At 38.3% G+C, this 21,213-nt stretch overlaps 1 protein-coding gene across 1 annotated transcript in view; it reads right to left on the bottom strand.

Annotated features, from left to right (window-relative positions):
• Window positions 1–21,213, bottom strand: part of Karybeta3 (karyopherin beta 3) — a 93,908-nt gene that overhangs the window by 17,984 nt on the left and 54,711 nt on the right. Inside the window, exons 14-20 of the mRNA XM_067158028.2 lie at window positions 15,388–15,561; window positions 14,071–14,262; window positions 13,482–13,594; window positions 11,755–11,895; window positions 10,862–11,011; window positions 9,512–9,719; window positions 3,100–3,262 (exon numbers count right to left, since the gene is read on the bottom strand). Of these exons, the coding sequence (XP_067014129.1) occupies window positions 3,100–3,262; window positions 9,512–9,719; window positions 10,862–11,011; window positions 11,755–11,895; window positions 13,482–13,594; window positions 14,071–14,262; window positions 15,388–15,561 (1,141 nt within the window). The remainder of the gene's footprint in view (window positions 1–3,099; window positions 3,263–9,511; window positions 9,720–10,861; window positions 11,012–11,754; window positions 11,896–13,481; window positions 13,595–14,070; window positions 14,263–15,387; window positions 15,562–21,213) is intronic.

Raw genomic sequence — 21,213 nt, 5'->3', positions numbered from 1 at the left:
ATATACGAATTTGTTCTTTTTCGGAAAGGAATTGACTTCTTTTTGTTGCATGTTTCAATAAATGACCGATCATTTCAATAATATAGTTAGCCTGTGTTGGGTTAATACGAAATCACTGTCGTTATAACGTCGAATGTGAGGTTATGAAAATTAATCATTTTTTTGAACGTTCTATTATTGGATTCTTCATCACTGTTCCTCACTTGATGCTAACAAAAGCTCACGTCGTAACGTGTTTATATCACTAAACCAAATTCTCCGCCGAGAAACTAATGTAGATACTTGTTAATTAACATATGAAAAGGGAATCATCTCTTTGCAAGATTTATGAAAACTTTTCACTTTATTTGTTTGCACTTTGCATTTCTGTACCAATGGTGGAACATAACAGGCTTGTGAAGTGAAAAGATTCCTAACTTTTCACTTTGCAAGTTAAATCTGAAAAGTGATGGTGGAACAAAATCTGAACTGAAAAGTGCAAAGTTGTGAAGTTCGTTCGTGGAATAGGCCCCGGGTCTGTGTAAGTACTTCAATGAATAACTATAGCAGATGTAAACACTTGAGGTTTATACACGGCTTATTAGTAACGAATTTCACATAAACGGTTTATAAACACTGTATAAAAGTTATACACCGCTTATTAGCAAGACGGGTGGTGTGTGACGAATTTGTAAGTGATTTAGGAGTGACGCGAGAATGCAAGAGACAACGAATTTTCACATCTACAGGGAATCGAACCTATTGCAAGTTCAGATTAATGAAATACCTGTCACGTAAGTAGGCCTACTTGCCCATTTTCATGGACAATATATTTCATAGCAGTGATAATGTATTTTTATCATTTCAGGCAAAGCAGCTATATCCGTAAATTTACATGTTCATATTTGCGTAAAGACCACGTGGGCCTCGCGGAGTGATACGAAAGGTTTCTTTATGCCTACGTTACTCTTTCGATGGAAGGAATTTTAGTTCATTTCATTTTTTTCAAAATGAGCCTTCCTAAAATGAGGGTGCGGGCATTATTCGGGTAAATACGGTACTTCTGAAAAACTATCATGCTAACTTGTTTAAAAAAAACTGTCTTAGTTACCCAAAAATGTACTTGTCACTTTACTGAAAAAGCTATTGTATATGAAATATAATTATTGTGTTGTCTTTAAGAAAAGTATGTACTGTACTCTCCCTATCATGAGCCTCTGGGACATTTTGTCACCAATAAATAATATCTCTTTTGGTATTATTCACATGCCACAAATCCCGACGCTAGGTCAGGTGCGCAGAGATATAAAGCACATTCTACATAATTTCGTTTTAGTTCAGCTACAAGAAAGTAGTGATGACCTTGAAGTTACATTAATTTTAGCTTGTCTACATACAGCTGCAATTTAAAAAAAAAAGCCAAGAAAGTGACACACACCAGCAGCACTTCAAGTATAAAAGAAAGAAAAAAAAAGTCTAATTATCTGCACCAGGCGTGTGCATAAGTCTTTTCCGGTTTCACTAAGAGATGGTGCCAGCAAACAGTATGTAGCATATGAATTTGACACATACGTCAGTTTGTTCGCCTAACATTAACCTACCAATACACAAGTTGAGTCCGCCAAATACTAGCACCTGTGTTGTATCGTTCAGTGATCATGTTGACGTTTGTGCCTGAAAAAAGAGCATTTGCGGCACGCATTGCTTTTCTTATTTAATCAAAAGAAAAAGGCTATGGAAAGTCACTGTTTGCTGGTGGAAACATGGTGAACACACTCCATCGATTAGAACATGTGAGACATGGTTTCGACAATTTAATCGTGGCGATTTTAATTTGAAAGACAGTGCGTGCTCTGGTAGACCACAAAAGTGTGAAGATGAGCAACTGCAGGCGTTAGTGGATGATGACTCAAATCAAACTCAACAGCAACTGGCATAAGCATTAAATGTGCCACAAGAAACCATCAGCAGATGTTTACAAGCAATGGCGAAGATCAATAAATTCGGTAAATGGGTCCCACACGTTTTGAATGAATGGCAAATGGAAAATCGCTTAGTTATATGTGAAATGCTGCTTCAACGCTATGAAAGAGTATAATTTATGCACCAAATTTTCAAGGGTGAAAAATGGATTCATTTTAAAAACACGAAGCGGAGAAAATTGTGGCTGTCACCTGACGAAGCCGGTCTTTTAACACCAAGGCCAAATCCCTTTGGCAAGGTGACCATGCTTTGTGTCTGGTGGGACCAGAGAGGTATTGTGTATTATGAACTCTTGAAACCCGACAAAACTGTTTTCCCTCGAAAATTACGCGTTTTCTTTACCATAAAAACCAGCAAAAACTTATGCAATACTCCCGGTACATTTTATGCTCCACCCTATCTCCACTGCGATTGGGGGCTTAACACCGCCCATTGCAATAATGCGGCAAACTACAAGACATCGTTTCCACGACACCCAAGTGCCACTTAACACCTCCAATTCTGCCACTGGGAAGTGAAAGATGTAGTTCAACAGTGCAACATCATTTCGAATGTTAAATAAATCTACAACAATACTGGAAGAACCTGTGAGTTTCACAATAGCCTGCTGCTAAATGAGGGTTATGGAGTGGAATAACACAAAAAACAAGAAGTGTAGTTTTACCACAGCTTTCAAATTAAAGCACAGCCTTTTGCAGAAAAACGAGGCGCAAGACCAGTAACTGAAGAATTTAATATTCAACGTAACACTTATCAGTTCTTTTTCAAGAGCCACTCCTGGTCTCCCAGATGTTGGCGATCACCCTGGAGAAGGCACTAATTTCTATAGCTAACCTTCAAGAGTTGTTCAATGCTGTTGATGCAAGTATTTGCTGTTTTGGAGCCATGACTTTGGTGGTCTACAAGCTCCTACCCTGCATTCTATCTCTCCTTGTAATATGAGGTGGAAAACATAGCCTAAATAATCTTTGATGTTTGCCAGCTTATGCTCAGCTTTAGGTGTCCTTAACACTTCATTATAGTTGGATCTTGTTAAAAAGGAGTTTTTCTTAGTCTGTTGATTTGCATACACTCTATTTACGAAAAGGTGAAAACACGTTTCAATTCACTACAAAATACAGTATATACAAGACTCACCAGTGGGGAAGAATTTCATTTACGTTCAGCGCAGAACTATTGTATTTTAAAATCTTGGTAACAGCTGAGATAGCGTTTTCTGTAGGGTTGATGTTCTCAGGAGACCGAGATTCTGGTGCCTTGATAACTTCTACAAGCAATGGCAGGGCCTCTGCACATGCTCCTGTATTAAGACAAAAGGGAAAAATTAATAATTTGTTCCAAAAATTTGAAATTACACATTTTTACACCAGACTATATTTGCCCAATCTTGATAACCTAAAGATCAGCAAAGCGATGAAACTTATATATATATATATATAAACAATATCAACATGTTCATTTACAGTGCAGTGGGATTTTGGGTTGGAAGAGCGTTGTGGATAAGAAATATCAGGGAGTAGACCAAAATTTCTAGCACTGAAAAGCTACACTATTTGAACTGGCAGCAGATCACAACACCCTTTCCGCAGTGATCACTAACATCAGAGGAACCTGCCACTAATAAGAAAGTTCTCAGTATACTTGACAGATCTGTGACATAACAGATTTTCAGAAATTCAGCACCTTCTCAATTAATAAAATAAATAATAACACAAAAACAAGACAGGAGTACTATCTGCGCACTTTTTAGCGATAGATTTGTGTACGGGTTTGAGGAGTAAGGAGGGAGCACTTCCGGTTTCGTTAGTACTGCCAACTGAATGGAAATGAAATCTGGAATGAATCGGTAATATGATCGATCGATATGAATTTTCTAAATCTTTGTTATTTTAAGCCAACAACTGTGTCACACACACATTATATAACACTATATAACATTTCTCGATGCGAAACTTATTCCTAGAGTGAATTCTATAGTTTGGCTTTGCTGTGTAAATAACAAAAGTATTAGTACGTAAAGTGTATGCCAGACGTCGCACAGCGATGCATAAGCGATTCATAGTTTGTGTTTCAAAGATTGCAGAGGTCGACCGCTTCAGCACTAGGGTGTAAATCTATCGCTAAATAGTGCGCAGATAGTACAGGAATTTGTTACGTTACTCCTTTCATAATGGTCTAGTTTCCCATTTCAAATCATGTATGGAAAGATTAAAAAAAAAAAACTGTGAAAAATGAAAGCATGAAGGGCCAAGGACGCGGGAAGTGTAGAATAAGAAGAAAGCCTGTTAAACACAGGGGAGTGGAACGAACACCAAACTGGAGATCTATCAAGATGGCCCCTTATTTAGTAATGAAGCCTCTGCTCTGTGAAGCTGGTAAGCAGAAACAAACTTGTCGGGTACCGAGAAGAAATGGATGTAGAAGGGCTGGTACTGACGAGGAGAGAGAACAGCTACTAGAAGATGTGTAGGTTGTCCACGTGTACTCTTCCCACGATGACCTAACTTTATCTGATCTAATTTGTCACTTGCCAGTCCCTTTCCAATACTAGTTTCTTGTTTAAGCTGCTTTCCCTACCCACATTTGCATGAAGTTGTACTTGCACGTTCTTATGCTCCTTCCTACTTTTCTGTCTTCAAAGTTAGATTTAATTATTGCCTTTTCATTACAATGCAATCTCATTAGTGCATTCCTCATTAACACATTTTCCAGCTTAGCACGTCATAAATTCTAAGTCCCAACTTTTGGCATTTTAAATCTACATAAAAATACCTCACTCATCACGTCACAAATTTTAGCAATATGGCTCAGTATGACATTTTCCTAGCCCTGAAAAATGTTATTTGTCACCCCTCGTGAAAGGTACGTTATTGCAACTCGAGTAACAGCCCTTGTCACAGTTGCAAGATAACGGAAAAGGCCTTGAATTCCTGAACTTCACATACAATGCACCTTCAGGGAGCAAGCCGTTAGCCTCAGGATTGTTCAGCTTTGCTTGCCGGTTAGCAGCGAGGTTACTAAATAACACAGTGAGCCTGTCTGTGCTTGTACTTTGCATCCCATTCAGAAATTAGAAATTAATTTTGTGTTGAGTAGTACAGTGAATGGCAGGCGAATATGTCGCGTGATAGCCTATATCTTGATTAGGAACATAATAGTCTGAAGTTGACTAGCCTGGTGTATAGTTACCATGTGACAGCCTAGTTATGGGTTCAGAAAATGTTTTAAATTCCCTACTAATGAAGACAAAATTAAAATCTATCCAAAAGTGGACAAGGACCCGCATCTTTAAGTGTGCAGAGGTAGCGCAAATGTTGAAACTAGCACCTTCAAGTTCCAACTCTGACATTTCAGTTGGTCGAATCAGTTTTTCACACCTTTCAGTGCACTAAATCGTATCTAGTGTTTCCACATCCCTGTTGGATAGTTTATATTTGTGTATTCAGTAATACATTTTCTCGCTTAACATGTTATTTTTCCTTGTCCCCTGCAGAAACGTCTTAACAAGGTTTTACTGTATATATATTTCATAAAAATCAGACGGCATGACAAATGCATGGCTTGAGAGCACACACTCCTTGTTTTTACTGTTATTGTGGTTTGCTCAAGACATATTTTTGTCATTTAGTTAATCACATATATGATTTTTCCCAACATGAAACTTTCATTGAGCAAATCTACAATTTTTTCCTGGCAATGTAGACTTAAAATGAGAATTTCCTGCAACCACCTTCAATTATTAGATACCCGTCAGCTGATGGTACGCACTTACACCGCTGCTCAACGCAAAAATGCATTATAAGAACTGAATAGCAATTACATAGTCGAAGTTAATAGTCAAGTCAATACGGAACCAAAGATTAAATTTATCACATGTAATAGCTCAAAATTGGTGTTATGGATTTCCCAGAAAACTTTAGCAACAAGGCAAAGACTGTAAGCTTTCTAAATAAGACTAGTGCTTTTGCTGGAATGATCTATGTTCATAATTTATATAAAATTTAGTGCAGCATCACTTTGCTTTGTAGAACACATTCAAAACCAATAGCTTCAAAATAATCACTAGCTGTTGGGTCAGCCACATCACACTTTCTTTCCTCATGGTCCCATTGGCCGTTCTTCACCTGACTTAGTACAGTCGAAACTGGTTAAGACGCCCCTCTGTAGCGCATTTCCCTGGTTATTACGTCATTATTCCAAAGTCCTAGTCCATGTCCTATTAAATACACGTTAAAGAAACCTGGATAGCACATTTATGTCACTCTTTAGTACGTTTATAACAGTCCCACGATAAGAAATTTAAGTTAGTGCTCCCGGCCACGATGCATGCATAATGCGCCAGTGACGACTGGCCTGGGTGAGGATTTGGTAGAGAACTTAATCTCACGGTCATAGCGTGTTTGCCTACAGCTACAGGGAGTGTCAGTCACGAATGAAGACACGTTTTATGACAAAAAGACGGCGGAATCATTTAACAGACCATATACTTAGTTTACAAATGATGAAAAACTAAAATTTATTGAGAAAGTGGATACTAATCCACACATGAAACTTGTACAAATAGCCAGATGTTTGACATTCGTACGGTAACTTGAAATATAATTGCAAGCAACGTGTACAGTTTGAGTTTCTAAAAACGTTTTTCCTTGATGTTTTGCTGTGTTGTCTTAACACATTGCTGACCGGATGCTTGAGCTTGTCACATACCCTGTGGACCGGACATTTTTCTACTAAGCATACTAGGGTGCACTTGATTATAAAAATGTACATAAATATTAAACCAGTCAATATTTTATCTTTAAAGTTGGTTTGGGTACTCTCCAATGACCCTAGTAGTAGTCGATCTGCTTTTACAAAACCATCTTCAGCGTCAATTCCTTACACATCATTAATGTTTACATCGTTATCGTCGTCGTCAGAATCACTTGAATAAATAAGTACACTAGGTAAATTACGGCCTGTACAGGTTTGAATATCACTTCAACTATCACTCTCACATTCAGTTTCCGCTAATTCATTAGACTATTTCCATTTGAACGATCATCAGCATATAATTCTTCTAAAATACCGTTGTCAGCTAACACCGTATTCCGCGGGTGCTCTATCTTGTCATTGACTGAACCGGCAGGAAGAAAGTCGACGTTTCGAAACGAAATCAAAGAATAAAAGAGGCCGTGATAAAAGAAAAGTGGCAGATATACATCTACGATTTATTCTACTCAATGTGCACGGCCGAAATAGTTCAAGATATGGTCAAGAGATGTCACAGGAAGACCGATAACAATGTCGTGAATAAAACCAAGATTTCTCGGGGCCCGTCACCTACCGCTGGCGAGCGTACTACGAGATTTCTCGGGGCCCGTCACCCATGTGTTAAAATGTATTATTTGATTAGTTATTTCATTAATTAGAATTGTAAACGCTTGTTCCTTTGTTTTCGATAGTAATTATTTTTGCATTCAAAACTAACCTTAAATTTAACAGTGCAATTGTTTTTCATGTTTAGCACGGTCCCTCTTTAGGATTTTTTTCCCCCCGGCCCCCACAAATACGTCCTAACCAGTTTTGACTGTATACTGTTGTAAGCTGTGTCAGAATTGGAGATGGTTACTCTGAATGGTTCAATACAACCAAAGGAGTAAAACAGGGAAGTGCTTTGTCACCACTTCTATTCATAGCAGTTATGGATACCATTTTAAAGGAACTAAAAGGAAAAGGTAATAAAGATCTTCAGGCTCTGGTGTTTGCGGACGATGTGGCAATATGGGATGAAACAGAGCTGGGAGTGCAAAATAATCTGAATGCATGGTGTAACAAGTTTGATGATTATGGAATGAAATTGAACCCATCAAAAACAGTAGCATTAAAAATCAGCAGACATACAGAATGCAACATAAAAATACAGGACCACCAAGTTGAAGTAGTACACCAATTCAGTTATTTAGGAAGCGTAATCGCTAGTAATAACAGAGCTGAGAGAGAAATAACAGAGTAACCAAAGGATCTAACTTTTACAGCATCGTTAGACACCTACTATGGGATCAGAAAGTCCCACAAAGAACAAAAATGACCCTGTACAAGTCATATTTCATTCCTATCCTTACATATTCTCTGGAAACCTGCACACTAACATCAAAGGATTATAGTAGGATTCAAGCCTGTGAAATGAAATTTCTTAGAACTGCCCTCCAAAAGACCCGACTTGATCATGTGAAAAATGATGAGATCCGATCTAACCTAGGTCTAAATGAATCGATGGAGGAAAGACTTAGGTCATCTAGACTTAAATGGTTTGGGCATGTTAAACGAATGAATAGCACAAGGTTACCATGTGCTTATTTGAAAAAGAGAATAACAGGTAGAAGACCAGCTGGAAGACCAAGAAGATGGATGGACCAACTGAGGGAAGACGTGGAGAGAAGAGGATGGAATTGGGAATCTGTCTTGGACAACGAAATCTTTTTGAATAGGCAACTTTGGAAGACACTCGTTTTCAAACACCCTACCTGGCTCGCTGGAAGGGCAAACCGATGATGATGATGATGATGATGATGATGACTGTTGACTGTCTACTGTAGCATACATTTCATATTCACATTGCTTTAGAATGTCACGGTATATTTTTTTGAAACAATTCAGATAATGGCAAAATATGATCACTGATATATACATTTTCTACATCAGAACTTATGGCTTCAGATGACAAAATGCTAATCCAAATGGAGGTTATGAAGTGGATACATATATCTTTTGTGTATAACGCAAGGCTGAAAAACACGTTCCTTATCAGGAATACACTGTGTACCACAGACTACCTCATACTATAGAAGAGGTCTCACTATGATCAAGTTCTACTATAGTTCCTTATATCTTGTTCATTAGCCACAAGTTTATTCATAATTCTAAGTTTACATACCTTTCCTCATGCATTTCTACAAATGACACATTTAGCTTAAAACATTTTAAGCTATAAGGGAGGTAAATATTTTATACGAGCTGAAGTGATAGCGAGGGCTGACAATCTAGTCAGAGACTTGTCAACTGTAATTAAAACATAAAATGCATGTAATTTCCGTTTTCTACTCTTATCCAAGCAATCAACTACAATCCGGTATCTATCATAATTGCAGAAGTTGCTACAATATTATTAAACACCAGATTTATCCCCATATTTTTTTATCAGGCTCACAGTCTTGCAGTTTAAAGAATGGGATGAGCTAAATCAGTCAAATTGGTGACCTATAACAATGTTACGTGTTACAGACAGGTTATTTTGAGGCCATGTTGAGGAATTCTGTGCATTTCAGAGAGCATCAGATAGATTCCACTAGGTTACCCGTTTGTCTCATGAACACTGCCGTTCTGAGATCCATCTTCCAACACACTGACAGCACCCCCCCTCCACCACCTCCTGCTTTTTGTGCACATAGTTCACAATTTCATCTCTGACTTCTTTAAAAATATAAAGGTGAAGTGGATATACGTTCTTTTTCGTGAAACCAAAGAAAGGTAGAACAAATAGTTAGGTAAAGATGACCTATGAACCCACCAGCAAAGGCATCCCCTCCATATTGTCCAAGAACACCCCAGCCATAGACAGCAGCCTGTCGAACTTCAGCAGTCTTGTCAGCAACGTAACCTAGCATTGGCCGCAAGAAGTAATCCTGATACTTGACACAAGCAGGTCCTCCCCACTCGATGGCATCGTCGAAAACACAGAGCGCCCACTGATGATCAGACCATGGCATTTCAGGTGTCTGAAAGATAAGAAATTTAATAGTTATCATTCATGGACAGGAGAAAAAGAAGTTTCAGAAAGAAGACATTCACTTTTTTATATCTGTAATTGCCCCTATCCCTCAGGGAGGAATAAAAATTCCCCTTCATTGAAGTATGCCTGACAACTTGCCCATTACAGTTTTGCATTCAAATCGATCTTTGCAGCCCATGGAATTAGATAAATACCAACAGCTCATGTAAAAAAAGTACAAAATAACCACCGGAGTCAAATAATTTTTCACAAATATTTCCCTGTGAGCAAGGCTGTTAAATTTGCTGTCACTTTCAGTGCCTTGTTCACCAGTATTTTGAATGAAAACTGGTAAATCTTCAGGATTCTTTATGTGACAAAGCAACACACAATTGTCTGTGAGTAAAGAAGCAATAAGCTTAGGAAGGTGCATGTGATGTTTATGAGGAGAGTGCCCATGTGTGTCTATTGAACGAGTGTTTCACAGTTTGAATGCATTCAGATTTGAACAATAAACCACGGCCATTACGGACATAAAAATCAAAACACTTTGAACATGAGTAGTCATTACTGCCAACCCCACTTTTGTAAAATGCTAATTACTAATACTTTAAATTTTTCACTCGAACATGTTGAGTTGCAAGTACTTAGCGAATTGTTAACGAATCCAAGTGACACATTTTGCACTATCATTCATAAAGTTGGTTTATTTTTCTTTCTTCACAATTTTCCATAAGCAATGGAATTAGATGTACAGATTCTATGAAGCCCACTAATAATGACCAAAGTAAAGAAGCAAGTGCTGGCAAATATGTGGGGAAGAAATGCAGATTCTGATGAAAATAAACAATTATTCAGACATTTTATGCTATAAAGGTATAAAAACTAGAGAAAACAAGTAATCACAAGTGTTCACTAACCCAATACCATCAGAAGTGGAGCATGTGCCAATATACAAGAGTCCAAACTGCTTTCAGGAAGTGTGTCTAGGTAAACAGTGGACATTCTGAGTTATCTGTGTAGGTATACTGGCACTAATACATGCACCTGTTTCCCTATTCACTAACCATCCTTGTATGAGGGACAGAACTTGCAGCATTACTAGGTAAAGGCTTCCTGCTAACATCACACACTACATCAATAACTCACCAAACATTTCACAAAATGACCAACAATCTGATCAAAGTAGGGAAAGAAGTCAGTCTTGTAAGCAGCAAACAGAGAGTGGATGATGTCCGCCACTTTGCTGAATAAGTAGACATCCTCGTTATCCTCATCCACTAACTGTTCTTCTACAACCTAGAAAAATAAAATGTCACACTCATTGCTCAGCAAACAATGGAATCCCACTGTAGGCATAAAAATATATTATCAAACAGGACACAAAATAACCGAAACACACGTATTTCTTACCCTTCGGACAGATTAGTAAAATATGTGAACACCAGACACATCAATGAATAGTAAGTAAGAAATATAATATAGAGAAAATTTGAACATGAAGGCTAATCTCTCAAGGATTTCAGCGATTCTTTTACCACTTGTAGGCTTATTTCTTCAAGATTATATGCTTTACAAAGGAAGCAGGTAGTTAAAATACGGAGCAAGTTAGAAATGTGCATCCAGAATCCTTAAAACTGAATACTCTGCTTGAACTACTGTTAACTATTAAAAACTGGAACCCATGAAGTGTACTTAGAATTAAAGTTTCTAAAAAAATGTTCATATGCATTTTCTTGGTAACACCAGCAGTCATACAGGAAAAGTACGTTCATGTGTTCTGGTTAAGGCTTTATCTGATAAAAAACTAAACTGGCACGCCAAGTCTCATTTATATTTGGAAAAAAAAAAAACCAAAACAAAAAAAAACACTTCATGCAAAAATGTCCTTTGTGCCTTTTGTTCACGACTAAATATAGATAGCAAATCAATTCACGGTAGAAAAGCTAGGCCCCAGGCAAACACCGAAGGGTCATAGATTTTCTGGCTAAAAATGAACACAAAGCAAATAATTCACATAATCATTCAGCACTTCAACATACCTCATCATAGTCTTCATCCTTCCTCTTCTCCTGACGCGCAGCAGCTCGTGCAAAGTGATCTTTCATTGTATTATCCAAAATACGAATAAGCTCTGCCATAGACTCCTTGCTAAGGCAACCGTTGCCCAACGTTTCAATGCACTGCAAAAAGAAGTAAAAAACAAAACAATAAGATATAATGCAGCATACATCACACATCACGAAGTCCAACACAAGGCCAAAGTAGGAAATATACAAAATTATCTCTACAAGGAACAAATTTAAAACGAGGATGATGGTACAAGCAATCCTGCAGTTATCAGTGATATTTAGATACTACAGGGTCTGCATTTTCAACCACAAAATGCGCAGTACTATGCAATACATATCAGTTCTGTATGCTCTCTTGCAGTGTGTTATGTCTAGCATATACAGTGAAGTAAGCTTTGTAACAACAAATGCTTTACTGTTTGGTTGACATAATGGCTGCTAATGCCTTCCTGTGTGGTAGATTCTGAAATGACCTGATGCATGATACTATTTCTGACTTGCAAACATTTCACTGAAAATCGATTGAAATGATAGGAAATGTGTGTACATTAAACATATTCCGCGCTTTTTTTTCCAGCAGAGTGAAGTACAATAACAAGCTGCATCTGTCAAGTTAGCAGTCCAGAGGCTAGTTGGATCCTCAAATAGCACCACTGAGGTTTATGCGCTTACAAGTAAACTGCAAGAACTGTTGGCAACTCTATAATGAGTTTGGGAACTATCTGCGCCGGAAGGGTGCAACTAATTATCATGTGCCCATATCTGAATAACCCTTGTTTCCCTTTGATTTTGTTGGTTTGCCTGTTTATCCCACTTTCTCCTAGTCTTACACCTTTTGTATTTTCATGTTTGTCCTTTCTCCCTGGTCCAATGCTGCTCCTTCCCACCCCAAACAATCACTACAAGGTTTGAAGCCCACCCCCCTTGCATAGAAATGAGGTTGTCGGGGCAGAGAAAAAAATAGATAAATTGAAACTGATTAGGAGAGAGCCAATCTATTTAAAGACAACAGAGTATGAAATTGCAGGGTGTGTCCTAGTCATTTATTATTTTCTTTCCATTTCTCCCACTTTCCAAACAAGCATCTCACTGCAGTTTCTTTCAAGTGTTCTTTTCCTTCCCAGGTTTTCTGCATTGTGTGTGACACTATCTTTCTCTTTATTCTACTGAATTGATTTGTCACTAGTTTGTTCCTTGCCGTTACTTTTCAGTGCAACTTTACTTTCCTTTAACTGTAGAAAATAAGATTGTAAATCACAGTGGAAATCACTCTAGCAAAACAGGAGTAAAACTGCGGGAAACAAGGAAATATTTCTATCTTTCAGAAATATCATGCATTCTAGCAACTCAACTGGAAAGGAACTTATTAAGGAATGCATCTGGTCATTAGTAAAATGAATTAGTGAACTTAGGACAAATTAAGTTGGGTTTACAGCAGTATCTACTTGCAACTTCAGCTGCAGGAAGAGAGATTCCATGCTACAATTTGTTTAAAATAAGTGCAGGAGACTCCAGAGAAGGAACCATATTTGTGGTGGCAACTCAAGGAGTCAGAATTCGAACCTTGAAACTTCACACAACACATCTGTTAAGGAATGCGAGCGGATATTGGAAAGAGATAAACATATTAGAACAGATACCAGCATCAACTTTAATCAAGTGCCAAATAGGTCTTGCTTATCGCCAACAATACAAACCTTTGCCATAGAGTGCATATGTTCTGCTAAGACTTCGTTTTCAGGCTCTGTATCAATAGCTTTGAGGAGTTCAGGACAGATGAAGTTCCACATGTCTTGGAGATATTGGGGACCTGTAAAGGAAAAATCTCATGGACAGATCCTCAAAGCAGCAAGACATGAAGGCATTTGTTTGTGATCACTTGTAACAATTTTATGAAGCTAAACTTCCACTTTGGACCTCTTGCATTTACAAACACCACAATCAATAAATTCAAGGTACTTACACCTTCAAACAAAGCTATCAAAAAATTCAAAGATGCTGTTAAATGAGTAGAAAAAGAAACCAACAATCCCAATATATATATACACAGTATATTGATGATTTTCAGTTCAAACTTCCCTGGTCAATGTTTGCCAAGCCTTTGCAATTTTGTATTCACCCATGCTCCACCCTCAATACACACTCCAACAATCGTGGTCTAGATGGGCTGGTCCATCCCTTATGATCAACTGATTTATGGACCTCAAAAAATTAACGTCTCGTGTCTACATGATACAGACACTTCTCTGGTAAGATAACTTGATACAAAAACTGGGAATTCCGTACCCTTGATCTTTGCGCAGTCCAACAAATACGGCAAACTCTCAGCTGCTGCAGTTCTTACACCATCATGGAAATAAAACTTGAGCATAGGTACCATTAACCGCACCACCTCTTCGGCATAGTCAGCAAAGCCATCCTTCAGCTCCCGGGCATAACACACAAGCATTTCGCACGCTGATGCCTTGTCTTCAAGACCTGGAATTAAGATGAACACGTCTATGGTGTGATATCTCCTCAGTGAAAATGGAATGGCCCAGCATTGAGTTAGTTAAAAATGATTTGCATCTCTGTACAAATAATAGCTCCACACAACCACCAAACAATTACAATTATCACAAAATGAAAATCCACATCTATGATCAGAGTATTCATTATATTAAAAGAGAGATGCAGAGTGCAGGTGTGAGTGTGAGATATCTAAATAAATATCGCTTGCATGGGGAGGCGATCAACATTAGACAGCTTATATCTTCAAGAATTTTATAGGCTATGTGTATGTATGTACTTATGCTAGGTTATCAAAGGAGCAGGTAGTTTTAAATGAAGCAGAGTCAACTAGCGACTATGCTGCCTAAACAGCCCAGAGCCCACCAAGACAACTCAGTTTCAACAAAAATGCCCACAGGAATTTTTCTTCCCAATTTTCCTAGTTTTGCAGGAAAACTACTCTTCTTTAGGACGCATGCTTTGTTCAATAAAAACCAAAATAATGTGCATAAACTGTTAGCTGTACCAAACACTGAGAACAGTTCATAATTGAATTTTCTACGAAGATGTAGATATGCATTTTATTAGCAATTTTAAGGGTTTACCCTATAATTACCCTTTACTTGTTCAAGAGTATTTCAAGCCTACAGCCTGCATGTGTAGTGCGTTACAACTGGATAGATAAAAAGTGAAAATCATTTCTAGTATACATTAGAGGTGCAATTCATACAATCATTTTGTAAATTCATTTATTTCACTCTGAAATGTGGAAAAATTAAACAAAAATGTACAACTGGGACACTTAAAAGAGAATACACTGCCTAATCTCCTAGAAGTACAAGTAACGATAGGCTAATTGACGAGGCCAAGGAGAGAGATGAAACATGACAGAGGGTAGTGCAGGAAAAGGGAGCAACAGAAAACAGGAGAGGAAAAGAGAGAGAGAGAGAGAAAATAGTTCAAGGTCTTTCACACATGCATACTCATATGATTTCTTTACTAAGCTAAGGAGTTAGTTGTAATCAACAGTGTTAAGATACAATTTCTAATTCAGATTACACTGTAGGTGCCAAGTCGACTGCAATAATTTCAAACTACTTGTGGAAAACTCACCCGAGGTCTTGATGCCAAAGTTCTGTTGTTCACCAAGCGATACAAACTGCCAGTCTATGTCACCCTCAATGCCCTGCATATCCTCATTATCTAGCAAGGCAACCTCAGGCTTCATAGATGCAGCTTTCATGACAGGGCCCATGACCAGAGGCAAGTACTGCTCAAACTGCTTTCCTACAAAAGGGAACATAAGAAATAAAGATATTTGGTAAATATGACGTAAAGACAATTCCCGAGCACATAAATTAACTCTCATTCACAGAAATACTAACTGCAGTCCAATGGGACCAAAAGGGGAGGAGAGTCCTCGACATCTCTATAAACACTATTCAATCAGTGAGATACGGAAGGCTGAAAATGGACATCATTTCAGGAGAGGGAATGAACTACAAATAGAAAACTACTACTACTACATACAGCAATATTAGCTGTAGGTGATATTCATATTCAACTCTTGGAAGACACCCCACAACAAAATAAATTACAAAATGAAAATCTGCTCTCCTGAAAGTGAAATGTAAGGCCAAATTATTTTGTATTAAGATTTTAAGGAACATCATGAAACGAACAAGTACGAAATGAAGTCATAAAAAGATAGGAACATACACAAGCAAAAAAACAATGACAATAGTTTGAGAAAAGAAAGCAGAGTTTTACTTTTGCTTAGCTGTTTACTTTTTTGTATGTTTTACATGTGAATTATTGTAACGACAAACGCCATCTTCACACTCTGCCTACACACACGTAAAACTTCATTGATCCCAGTTCTTGTACACCCCCCTATGCCCCTTTCACACGATCCAATGCTTTCCACACGCCACGCCACTCGACTTCTCAGACGCTGATTTTCCTTGCTGTGCAACTTCTAGTCCCCACCACATCTTTTGCTTCTAAGTTTGACTATGGACCATAGACACAAACGTTAACCTTGGGTTTTATATTAAGAAAATAAGATTGAGGAGAAAGAATACCAGGCTTCACTGAGTCCATCCATCGAATTCATATCACCTAGAACAAGGAGCTCACAGTTTTCTTCTAGGTGAACGCAGCAGTGACCACAAAAAAATTCTTTGATTACTTTTGTACGAGTGGGAATTCGTTTGATGAACTGTCAATCAATGAAGCAAGTTTACAGTGTCAGGACACCAACATGAGAAAATGTATTCCGACATTTTGAGACAAAAAATTTCGAACTTGTGGCGCACACAATGTTGACTGCCTGAATGAACTAATCTGATTAAGTTACCTACCAATCACCAAGAGTGGAGGGACGTGGCGCCACCCAAAGTGTCGTGTGTGAATGCTCCGGGCCCCTTTCTACACCTCTGGGGCCTGTTTCGTAAAGCTACAACTCCACAAGTGCAAGTAATTTTTCATACAAGTTGAGGGAAAAGTACTTGTAGGTACAAGTGAATTCATACAAGCTACAAGACTTGTCAACAAGTCAAAATTCATGTTGTGTTTCATAAACATACTTGTAGAGTAAAAGAACTTGTACAAAATACCATTTTTCTTACAAGTTGTTTGAGACATGTGAGGTTGAATACAAGTCTGTGTAATTTGCGGAGAACGACTTTATTGGTAGGCATGAGAACCATTCCATAAATTGCATGTTAGTGTGTGGACCAAATCTTAAGTTTTACTATGCAAGTGCTAAGTGCCCTAAGTATGCATGATGTATACGTACTAAGAAACAGCACTCTTTCTCAACGCTTTTATGCTGGTTGGTGTCTCTTTCCAAGCGCTATTCTTCTTGGTGTTTCAGGGTACCCACTTTAAAGAAAAACTCATTACACCTGCCTTTGATAATATAAATGACCCTGCAGTTATGCGGTTTAATAAAGCTCATAAGTCAACAAGACATATAATTAAAAATGCCATTGGGACCTTAAGAGAAAACTTTTCCTGTCTCAATCATCTTAAGAATCAACCCTACTTTTGCAGCTAATATTTTTATTTGTTGTGTTACACTTTGTAATATTTCAGAGAACTTCAAGGTCAGAACATGAGGAACATAGAATCTGTTGAAAATGAAAACGATGAATCAGATTTTCACTATGTACCGCAGAATATTATAAAATTATTATGTACAAGTTGTATACCATGATGACCTAACCTTAACATTTAAGTGATAAGAATGTAGGCCTATGTGATGATAATTACGTTTTAGCACTTATAACAGTGGTCTTTTTTAAATTCTGCACGACATCCCTAATGTGTAAAATCTAAATCTATATTGATCCAGAGATAAGACTACATTATGAATATTCCTCCACTCTCCAACTTTATCTTCTTTCGTGAGTGAAGGAGACAGCTCCTAACAAAATTCCTTCCCATCCTTGATTTTATTCAGGATTAAAATTTTGTTTGCAATTTGTTGTTGTTTAGAACTACTCATGTTTGACTCCACTTGGCTATCTCACAGAAATCGGCTGACTTGTAAGACTCGTAATGAAATGAAGAAACCTTGCAATTGTAGAAAATTTGTTTGTGAAACAAAAATTTCCTACAAGTGTAGGAACATCCATTTGCATCAACAACTTGTACACTTGTAGCTTTATGAAACAGGCTCCTGGTGGAGTGGCGTGGAAACCAGTGGATCACGTGAAAGGGGCTTAACAGATCATTTAATCCTCACAGATCTTTAACCATGATAGGATAAGAAGAAAGCTGGATAAACATAGAAAGAGAATAGACAAAAATGATAAATAAAAGTACATGTGTAAAAGTCACAAGTGACCACGAAGGGGAAAGAAGCCCAACAGTCATACAGTCCTTCGATGTTTGCTGTGCGCTCCTAGTCTTACCACCTGTATTCATCAATTTTATGTACTTTTGCTATGTTCAATCAGCTTTCCTTTCATCCTACACTTCCATAAAAACTGTAGAAGACTTATCATGAGAACCTCCAGAGATGCTGTCACCTTATTGACGAAGTTGGGAAGAAGAGCTCATCCAAGGCCGAGAAGATAGAGGTGTAAGAGAACTGGGATTGATAAGCCTACAATCGTGAGTATGGTAGCGAGTAAAGAAGTGGAGATGATTCTTTACTTGTATGTTCCTTTTCGTATTTTCAACACAATATACAGCACATAACAGGAACAATAAAATATTCAAAGGAAAACTGACTAACACAGAAAAATGCTCACTCTGCACTAAGAATAATTTCAATAATTCAGGAAAATGCTTTTAGGTCACAATACACTTTTATAAAAATATAATGTATTCCATTGTAGCACTGCACACCTTCACTCCCACACCCGGACATAAAGATAGAGGTCCTGTGGAAGTATATCAGTGGCCGTGTCATTCATCTCCTTCCATAAGCACTACCAATATTGTCCTTACCTATAACGAGAAGATCTCGCCACAGATTACAACATGGCCCTTATGTGCTGGAAGATAGTCACAATGACATTTTACAAAATAATTTTAAAACACTGAACGCTTGGACTCTAAAAAGGGCAAAAATACATGTATAGAAAAGAACTATCATATACTGTAATACATAATCAATATGATCAAAAGTGTCCTGATACACCTCTATGCACGTACACCAGAGCTTGGATATTACCACAACCGTCGCTCAAGACTATGCGACACCTGCAGAATTAGTAGCTGCCTCAGAGGTAGAGTGTCGGCCTCCGGATCCCAAGATAGCGGGTTCAAACCCGGCAGAGGTAGTCTGATTTTTGAAGGGCGGAAAAAATTCCATACGACACTCCATGTCGTATGATGTCGGCATGTAAAAGACCTCTGGTGACACATTCGGTGTTTACCCGACAAAATTAATTAAATCTCAGCCATAGATGCCCAAGAGAGTTTCGGTTTACTCGGTCTGCCATCTAGTGGGATTTGAGTAAAATGGAACGTCGAAATTGACGAGCAGACAGCCAGATGGCGTCAAATTGAAATGTCTGCATACGGTAGCTGAGGCCATATGAGTATTATTATTATTATTATTATTATTATTATTAGTAGAGCAAGATAGCTTGGCAACTTCAAACGTGGAATAGTTATTGGTTGCCACATCAGTAAGCAATCATTCGGAGCCATTTCTACCTTTCCATCGGGGACACATTTCTGGACATCTGAGGTAAACTATTGTATGTGACATTTTGCTAACTTTACAGGAGAGCAGAAAGAAGCTACTGAGGCACATGTTATTGCCTTCAAGGCAGGTTGAATTGACAGTTCTGACCATGGTAGACTATTGCAAGAGGCGATACGATAAGGAGTGCAGATGGTGGCATAAGGCTGAACTGTTGCACGATATAGTTTTTTTGCGTTTACGATAGCTTACCTCAGATATCTAGGTTTGTGACGTGTAAGTGGGAAGACGTAACAAAACAACATATGGATATGCCAAATGTGTTGACCGACGTGGAATGTCAAGCATTGACAAAGGAGGTACGAGAAAATCGGATGACATATCACCCGTGAATTCCGGAGTGCCACTAACTGTGCAACTAGGACTGATACAGATATTGATTCCCATAGGGAACTTGAAATATTTGTCCTGAATGAGTAAATTCGTAATACCAATATAAATGGTACGTTATTTGCAAATGATAAATTTTCCCGCTAACACATTCTTGGTTGCAAGCGTTTCGCCCCAGCGTGCCAATTTGGGCGTTAGGAACAATTCAGGTTCCCTACGGGAATCAATATACAGTATATCATCTGATGGCCTAGCAGGCATCAATTTTTGTAAAACAGATCAAGTCTCCCATAGTGCACTGGCGCTGCCTGTGGCTCCAAGTAGCTTACGTGCACTAGCCACGCGGCTTGGTAGGTGTGCTAGTTACCAACTGATGAGCCCAACTTAGCACACTCGCAAAAAGGAATGAGTTAGCTGGAAAATTTACAATTTCCAATAACAGACCATTTATATTGGAAATTAGCATCAGGATTGGTGTTCAATGCTCACGCTCTGATTGGAGACGTGTAATGTGAAGTGATGAATCATGATATACCATCATGGCAGTCCAGATGGAAGGTTTTGGGTGCAGCGAATCCCAGGTGAACTATACATGCCAGCCTGTACTGTGTCTACAATGTAATTTGGCAGAGGTACTGTACACTGTATGTATTTTGGGACTATGTCGTTTAGTAATAGTAGAGTACAATATAGCAGGATATATGGACATTCTGACCAGCTCTATATTATCAATGGTAGAAGTCTAGATCGCAGATGACCACTGTGTGTTCCTCCTCATATAGTGGTATCTGTACGTGGCCAATAATGTTCTGGAGATGGAGTAACCAGCCACAGCACCAACATCAATCCCTTTTTTTTTTTTTCAATTGGCTTTAAGACGCACCGACATAGGTAAGTCTTATGGCGACAATGGAACAGGAAAGGGCTAGGAGTGGGAAGGAAGCGGCCATGGCCTTAAGGTAGAGCCCCAGCATTTGCCTGGCGTGAAAATGGGAACGATCTTCAGGAGCGACGAAAATGGGGTTCAAACCTACTATCTTCCGAAACTGCATACCGGCTGCACTTAAGTGACTGCAACTGTCAAGCTCGGCCTCAATCCTATAAAACACCTCTGGGATGAATATGAACTTAGCTAGACACTCCCAACAACCCACATAAATAGGCTTGCTACAGTGCTACTGGTGGTCTACCATTCGCCCGGAGAAATTCTAACATCTGGTAGATATTCTTCCTCACTATTAATGTCCATACAGGGTAGTATATAAAAGGGAAACTTAACGAGGACAGTTTTGATTATGTGTTCCCATGCTTTTGATCAGATTGTGCAATATTTAACAAATTTGACTAAAAAGGAACTTACATATAGAGCCCTGTGCAGATATACA

Source organism: Anabrus simplex, chromosome 14, assembly GCF_040414725.1.
Source record: "Anabrus simplex isolate iqAnaSimp1 chromosome 14, ASM4041472v1, whole genome shotgun sequence".
In the NCBI taxonomy this organism is placed as follows: Eukaryota; Metazoa; Arthropoda; class Insecta; order Orthoptera; family Tettigoniidae; genus Anabrus; species Anabrus simplex.
This window is presented reverse-complemented; position numbering and strand designations above follow the sequence as displayed.